Genomic DNA, 8,018 nt, shown 5'->3' with positions numbered 1-8,018 from the left:
ACTAAGCGCGCCGTGAAGGCTTTAAAAGCGTTTGAGCGCTTCCTGTCTTTAGAGAATACTACCATGGAGCACGTCGTGGCTTTGATCGTCGCAGACTCTAGTCGCGCGAGTAGTATACTAGTGACTCTAATGGACAAGTTTGGTGTGTACCTGGCATTCCACGCAGGAGCAAAGGGGCAGCCTCTGTCGCGCCACTCCGTCGCTCAATACTTCTGCCAGGTCAAATGCTGGCTTTTAGATGAGTATCCTGTTCAAGGTGGCGCTGTAGCACGACAGCTGCTCAGCATGGGGCGTACCCTTGAACAGCACGGCATCAAGCGTGAAAGTGGTGGGTTCGTCAAGAAGGCTATTGCGTGCACAAAAGACGATCTCAAGAAAATGATACGCTACTTATATTCAACGGCTCGCTGTGCGTCGGACTACCAAGATGCTGCGTTGTTGTGCCTCCTGTGGTACCTCTTCGGCCGTGCATCAGACATTACGTTCGTCCGGTAGCAGCAGCTCTCCGTCGGAGCTGGAGGGGTTTTCTTTATCCGATTCATCCGCGTGAAGACGTCCGATGAGCAGTCACTGTCACTTTTTCCTGACGCTGACTTCATGACTTGTCCGCTGCTAGCGCTCGCGCTGGCCTTGATTACGCATGAGTCTCCGTGTGCAGCGTTGCTAAACCATTTGCCGGCGAAGTCGAAGGACGTTCCTGTTGACCTAGCTGCCTCGATACCATTACTGGAACTTCTTGACGACAATAGTGCCCCGAATTCTTCTCAGACGTCGCCAGGTAGCACCACTGCTCACGCGAGTTGGAATCCACGCTCTTGTCAACCGCGTGCTCGATCGCGTTGCTGGTCCTGCTGGAGTCGAAGTGTCGCTGACGTCACATTCGTTTCGCCGTGGCGGCGCGCAACACGCGAACGCAAACTAAGAGCTGGCAGCTCAATGGATCTTTGATCGCGGAGCTTGGAACTTGACTACGACTAACAAAGCCTTTGCGTACGTCTTCAACGCCCCTAAAGAAGATCATCAAGTTGCTAAGGTGCTGAGTGGGATGACGCCAAAGCAAGCCTCTTCTCTCCCGTCCCTGAAATCCTTCGACGCTGCAACACTAGAAAAGGTTAGAGAGGTTAGCCGGAAGCTTTTCAACTCGAGCCATGATCTGGGTAACAAGGCCTTTAGCGTCTGCGCTGTTGTGAGAGATGTGCTAACAGCAACCCTCCTCCTCCACTACCCGTCGTTAGTGAAGATCAACGCGAAGACACCTGCAATGAAGACAATTCACCTATGTGCGGAAGCCTCTGGAGTGACGACGACCAACCTGCTTGCATGGTCACAACGGCTCACAGCGTCAAATGAACACGCCAACACCACCGCCGAAGCCATGACTGAAGAATTGTAAAGGCCAACGCTGCGTTGAATTATCAAACTGCCTTAATTGAAAGGTTAATTGAGGTCAACCGTAGCCTTGAAGCTCGAGTTAACTCGCTAGAAGCTGCAATGAACAACACCGAAGGGGAAACTTTAGCACGAGATAATCAAGCCAAGCGAGTAAGAGACGAAGATGAAATCGTACCAGTAAAGCGTCGCCGTCGATCCAAGACAATACCGCTTGTTGACACGTGGTTTGCGTGGTACACGGCTGTTCCGCGTGGATGGTAGAGTACTAATAAGCACAAGAAATCGGATTCCAAGCAGCTCGTGGCCTTCATGAGGCTCTTCATCGAAGACGGGTACGCGCTCGACGAGTTATCATCCAGCTACAAAGATACAGTACGTCAGCTCGGAGAGTTAGCGTCAAACAAAGTCACAGTGTTCCTAGGCGAGCAGGGCGTACCGTCAAAGGGATCCAACGCTGTGCTTAAGGTTCTTCGGCAGATGCACCGCGAAGCCAAGCTGAATAGTCTCATCAGTGCCTACCATCAGCGTTTTACCATCGGCAGAGTTGTAGACCCTACACCAACACAGCACCAAAGCATGCTCAAGCTGCTCCCGTAACACAATCCAATCTCTCTGTGTCCTTGTAGCTGGTTCCTATATCATGTCAATCATGTAGAGACCTGCAAGGCATTCGAGCATAAAATTTTTACCAATGGGTGGATTTGAACCACCTCCTTCCCTTTCGGGAGCTCTACCATTGAGCTACATCGGTGGGGGTTAGACAACAACAGCACAGGGATACTCATCTGGGTGCTCGACGGGGAATTAACGGTGATCCACTGTTCTTTGTGGCCGCGACATACCCTCTTAGGTGTACCGATGCGCGGTACGCCCCCCTCAATTCACCGTTCCAGGTGGTCAATCGAGCACTGAGCTTGCAGGGCAAAATGGCGCAGTCAATATTGCACCGGCGCCACTCGTTTACGAGGAGTAGTTACGCTCAATGAACCAATTAGCGCGCTTTTACGAAACCTCCAAATTTAGGTATTAAGTACGATATATAAAGTTTTGCGATACGTCGGATCGGAGTCGGAAGGTGCTCGGCTGGTCGGACTTGTTATGATATGGAAGTCGCAAAGGGCTTCATGTCCATGGAAGATAGACCGTGTAAAATTTACTGCAATCCAAGGTGCCTTACTTTTAATCATATTTTTGTCGTTATATGTCAGCTGCAAGTGCATGGTAACGCCGCTTCGATTTGCTTACTCGTTCTTAACCATGTGCTCAATCAGGTCCAGCACACGCGAGCTGTATCCCCACTCATTGTCATACCACGACACAAGCTTCACGAAGTCATCTGTCAGGGCAATACCGGCCTCGGCATCAAAGATCGACGAGTGCGAGTCGCCGATAAAGTCGCTCGACACCACAGCCTTCTCTGTGTAGCCGAGAATGCCCTTCATCTCGTTCTCACTGGCCGACTTAATGGCAGCCTTAATCTCGTCGTACGAAGCAGGGTTCACCAGACGAGCCGTCAGGTCCACCACAGACACATCAGCAGTCGGCACACGGAACGACATGCCCGTCAGCTTACCGTTCAGGCTCGGGATCACCTTTCCCACAGCCTTAGCAGCACCAGTAGAGCTTGGGATGATGTTGAAGCAAGCGCCACGACCACCACGCCAGTCCTTCTTGGAAGGACCGTCAACTGTCTTCTGCGTGGCAGTCACAGCGTGGACAGTCGTCATGAGGCCTTCCTTGATGCCGTACTTGTCGTTCACCACCTTAGCCAGAGGGGCCAGGCAGTTTGTCGTGCACGAAGCGTTCGACACCACGTGCATGTTCTTCTCGTACAGCTCGTGATTCACGCCCATCACGAACATGGGGGCGTCACTGGACGGAGCCGAGATCACCACCTTCTCCACGCCGTTCTTCAAGTGGGTCGATGCCTTCTCCAGTGTCGTGAAGGCACCCGTGGACTCCACCACGTATTGCACCTGCTCCTCGCCCCACTTAATATTCTCGGGGTTCATCTCGTTGAACACACGGATAGGCTTGCCGTCCACGTAGATATTTTTCTCGTCGTGATCGATCTTACCGTCGAAGCGGCCGTGCACGGTGTCGTACTTCAGCATGTATTCCATGTACTTGGTGGCGATGAAGGGATCATTTACGGCTACGACCTTGATACTAGGGTTCTTGGCAGCGGCGCGAAGCACGAGGCGGCCGATGCGACCGAAACCGTTGATGGCCACGTTTACCATTGCGCTCTAGATGGGAGGGGGTTGGCTGGTGTTTGCAGGTCTAAGAATGAGAGACCACTGGTGGATCCTTTCGAGGGATTGCTAGTTCAGGGGCCGTAGAGAACTTGAGATTTCTAAGGAGTACAAACGTCGAGATAAGAACCCAAGCACCAAGTCGGTCTATGCTCACGTGAAGTGTGTTTTTTTTTTACTGTGATGTGAAATGACGCAAAAGGCCAGAGTGGTCAAACAGACTGTTTTATAGACGGCAGGAAATGGCCTGAAACGCCCTCTGGGCTGAGAAAATCACTATATTGTTTTTCTATGCATTTTTGGCATGAGAGTCACGTGCGCATGAGCTAGGAAATTTAACAATGAGGCAGAATCGCCACGATCGTCCGGATAATTTTGCATCTGTCCGGTAAATTAAAATTGACGACAGCAAGTTATCAGAGCTACTACTGCTTATTGGTTAATTATCTGCCAGTAAAAACGTGCCACTTGTAATTGCGCTAGACTACACGTATCGAATGGTTTGCAGCCTCTCACTTTCAGTCAATCCGTCGCCGACAGCCCACGTTGGCGGTCAGTCTTACTTTTTTCATTGCAACTACGCTGATCTCCCGTACGGGCTTCACGGGCTTCCAAGCCTCCAGGTCGCCTCTGACCCCCCCCCCCTTCCAACGATGTAGCTCAACTGGGAGAGCGCAAGGTTTCGGCCTTGAGGATGCCTGCTTAAATCGGGCCATCGTTATTGCTTATGCTTGGGTTAGAGGCCTTGTAGCGAAGATCAAGTTTCGTGAACAGCAGAGATCAGCAAGAAAGGTGATTGCATACGTGTGTTGAGGTCGACATAGCTTGATGCTGTGAGGAAGGGAGAATGTATTCGCATATAAATGTTTGTTCTACTTACTAACCTCCTCAAGAACGTCCTGCGTGTAGCCAGGAGACGGGTCTTGGATTGCAGCTGTCTGGAGCAGTTGACGGTGGCGCTGGATCTTGGCATTTAGCGCACCGGCGCAGTGGACCCGCTGGAGGTGCTTGAGGACCGCGCTCGATCCGCGAGAGTTGATGCTGTGTTTGCCTTTCAGGTACGTGAGTACGGCATTCTCGGCGCGCTTCCCCAGCTCCAGAACTCGGTCGCGGTAGTCCGCAGAGGTTTGGCTGAGAACGAAGCCGTCGTCGAGGAACAGCTTCATGTACGCGACTAGCAGCTTGGCCTTCGAGCGCTGCTGCTTCGGTGCTTTCGACGTACCAGCGTGGCTCTTGCGCGTACCAGGTAAACCAAGTCGCATGAAGGTAGGTTGCTGATCCTCTACGCTGTTTTTGCTTGGGTTTGCTCACATCTGTGGCGTCTTCATCTTGAATGCTTCTTTTTCGCGTTCAGCTACAGGATCACCGTTAAGCTTTGCCTCAAGCAGATCCATGCGGGCGTCTTGGCGCTTGGAATTTTCGATAAGGTGTTTAATGACAGAGGCCTGGTGCTCGATGATCTTCTGTTCTTGGCTTGGTTCCATTGGCATGGATGGTGAGGTGGATGCTTCTATGTTGTCTTTACAGGAATGATGCGCTCCTGCAAGATGCGTCGACCAAGCTAAGAGGTCCGGAAGCGTACGTCCAGCCTGCGTAACACAGGTTTCGAGTCGTTGCACCGCTGGACTGTCGGGATTCAAGCCCTTTACGACGGGATAGTGCCTAACGTCGCAAGCGGTTAGGACATCCAGAACCTTCCGGTTGATGTTGAAGCTTTCCGTCTCAAGTTGGTAGCAAGCTGCGAATAAGACTCGTTGGAGCTCGGCAATTGCGTCAAGCGTGTCTGCGTCAAAGCTGGACAGGTCTTGGAGAGGGACAACGTCTTCTGGTTTGTATCCACTCAATACCTTGGCAATCATGTGGTCTTTTCTACTTGTGTTGAAGATGTAGCTGAATCCTTTGTTTGTGGTGCTTAGGTTCCAAGATCCGCGATCAAAGATCCAGCGCGCGGTCATCTTCTCGCAGCCGTTGGCATGTTGGGCCCCACCACGACGGAATGAGTGCGACGTGAGAGCAGCTGACACACCGGCGGCAGGGGCGACGCGATCAAGCACACGGTTGACATGTGCGTAGATTGTTGGGGCCGCAGCAGTACGAGGAGGAGGAGGAGCAGGCGTAGCAGGACCAGAGGTCGCCGGTGGTGCGTTCAGGAGCTCCACGAGCGGCACGTCAGGTGATAGTGTGGTCGGCGTTTGCAGCACTTGGTCGGGAAGGTTCCCGATGAGAGCTGGGCACGGTGCTGCTTGGACGGAGAGGGCGAGAGCAACAGCGAGCAAGGTGCACGTTGCGAAGTCGGCGTCGGGGAAGAGAGACAAACCTTGTTCTTCCGACGTCTTCACACGGACCAAGCGAAGGAAGAAGACACTGGCGGCATCTATAGAGATGTTCCGCTTCTTGATCATCGACAGGTCCGAAGCTCGCCCGAACAGGTACCAGAGCAGACACAGAAGAGCAGCATCTTGGTAGTCACTCTCAGAACATGCATTGACATACAAATACACAACCATTTTTTTTTTAAGTCAGCCTTTGTACATGGTGGAGCTTTTGCTACGAAGCCACCACCATCTCTTTTCAGACAAAAGTTATCTAGAGTTTTTCCCATTTTAAGCAGCCGCGATTCTAGCGAAGCTCGGTGCTGAGGAAATTGCTCTAGGAGCCAAATTTTGGCTTGGCGGTAATACTGCATTGCAGTGTTTCGTGCCAGCAATTTACCCTTCTTTCCTTTACTAAACGCAAGATACATTCCAAACTTATCCATGACGCACACAAAGCTCTTGCCACTCTCATCCTCCTCAATACATTTCTTTACGTATTCCTCCTCAACATCCTCACCCTTTAAAAACTTGGAAAATGCTGCGACAGAAGTTGCCTTAGCCCGCAATGTGTTGCCAGGTTGCAATTCCTCCAAACCCATCGCGAAGGTCCGATAAAGAGGAATATGAAAGTGATACGTCTAGTACTTGACAACTGAATGAACATACACATATTTTAGAGTTTATCGGACTTGATACGTCCGATCCGGACCCGATCGGACTCCGATCGGGTGGCTTGGATGACTCACCTAGACCTACTACATCCGATTGGTTTAAATCATGATTTAGATATACTGTGATTGGCTGGTGATATTTGCTGGCAGGTAATTGGCAGTATATACCCATACAAAATTCAAGTATGGTCCGATAAACTATCATATTCATCCATACAAGTACGAGGATTGCTTATATGTCTGAGTGTTAACGATTTGCGACGCAAAACCTGTCGTATGTACTGCAAATCGAGAATGTTTTACAGTATTTTACTGTATTTAAATATCTCAAGAAAGATTTGTTATATCAGACATTTCGCACTTAAGCTGTAGCACAGCACCCTCCTTTCAAACTCAAGTCATTTTTCCACAAACTTCACCGTAGTTAGACAAATTTTGTTCTTTTCTTCTAGGACAAAAAAATACTAGTGGCTCTGTTCCCCGTACTGGTATAGATCGGTCGTTTTTTTAACCCAAATTTATTACCGATTAAAAAAAATTAAGCGGTCTTTTATCGAAGTTTGCATTTTTAAACCATTAGAATATTTACCATTTTATTCGAGAACGAGCTGATGGGTTTAAACGTTTGCTTGTACAACATCACCGAAGCGAAGAAAGGTACAACACCGACCGCCAGACACAAAGCAAATGCTAGAGAGACCGATCCGGTTGTAGTGTTTGCATTGCGTGATTCCTATGCAGAAAATTAATCTAAACTTCTCGTGAGGCGGCAAGAGAATGGCATCCGGCATCGCCATGATGCTTGTAAGTGCCATCGCAGCAGTAAGTACCTCCTGCTCTGGAACGGCTGCTCCCGATGAACGCGCTTCAGCTAACCAACCTACAAGATAGCGTTGTCGCTGCTCAGTCGCAATATGAGAGTTGTTGAGGATGAGACGAAACTAATCTGTATCATACCAAATAATCTACTTATGTATTACCAACAAATTGGTTCGACATTAAACACACACACACACACAACAAAGACCATTCCAAAACCGTAGGCCCGTTCTCAATATTCTGCGTAGAGAGCGTGCGCAGCCTTGACGGTAGCGCTAAAAGACGTAGCGGTTAACCTGCAGTATTTACTAGCCGCTACGCGGCGGGGTGGCATGGTTTGTTGTAGATGAGGTGGCCGCAGCTTGAAAACGGTATCGCGTAATTTCGCTTAGAATATTGTACTTCCAGGTTGCGTGTGCGTTCGGCCACTCCAGTACGTCGAAATTTCGTGTAGCTAAACACTTACCATTTCGTAGTTTTACATGACCCGCACGATAGCGTGGTTTCGTAGGCTACCGTAGCTCCGTACTACAGGCTTGATTTTATATTATCGTGGCTGGCGCCCT

General features: G+C 50.2%; 2 protein-coding genes across 2 annotated transcripts; one reads left to right on the top strand and one right to left on the bottom strand.

Annotated features, from left to right (window-relative positions):
- Window positions 1-2,633: 2,633 nt before the first annotated feature.
- On the bottom strand, window positions 2,634-3,635 carry PITG_16047 (triosephosphate isomerase/glyceraldehyde-3-phosphate dehydrogenase, putative; the record flags this gene model as incomplete). The annotated part of the gene is made up of 1 exon (XM_002897777.1): window positions 2,634-3,635. The coding sequence occupies one exon, from the start codon at window positions 3,633-3,635 to the stop codon at window positions 2,634-2,636; it is 1,002 nt and encodes a 333-aa protein (XP_002897823.1).
- A 1,716-nt stretch (window positions 3,636-5,351) lies between these two features.
- On the top strand, window positions 5,352-6,113 carry PITG_16046 (uncharacterized protein; the record flags this gene model as incomplete). The annotated part of the gene is made up of 5 exons (XM_002897776.1): window positions 5,352-5,366; window positions 5,426-5,475; window positions 5,564-5,712; window positions 5,767-5,860; window positions 5,903-6,113. 5 exons carry the CDS (start codon window positions 5,352-5,354, stop codon window positions 6,111-6,113), a joined length of 519 nt encoding a protein of 172 aa, XP_002897822.1.
- Between the last annotated feature and the right edge of the window lie 1,905 nt (window positions 6,114-8,018).

Source organism: Phytophthora infestans, genomic scaffold, assembly GCF_000142945.1.
Source record: "Phytophthora infestans T30-4 supercont1.41 genomic scaffold, whole genome shotgun sequence".
Classification (NCBI taxonomy): Eukaryota; Oomycota; class Peronosporomycetes; order Peronosporales; family Peronosporaceae; genus Phytophthora; species Phytophthora infestans.
The sequence above is the reverse complement of the archived record's forward strand: the minus strand, read 5'-3'. Positions and strand labels throughout refer to the sequence as shown.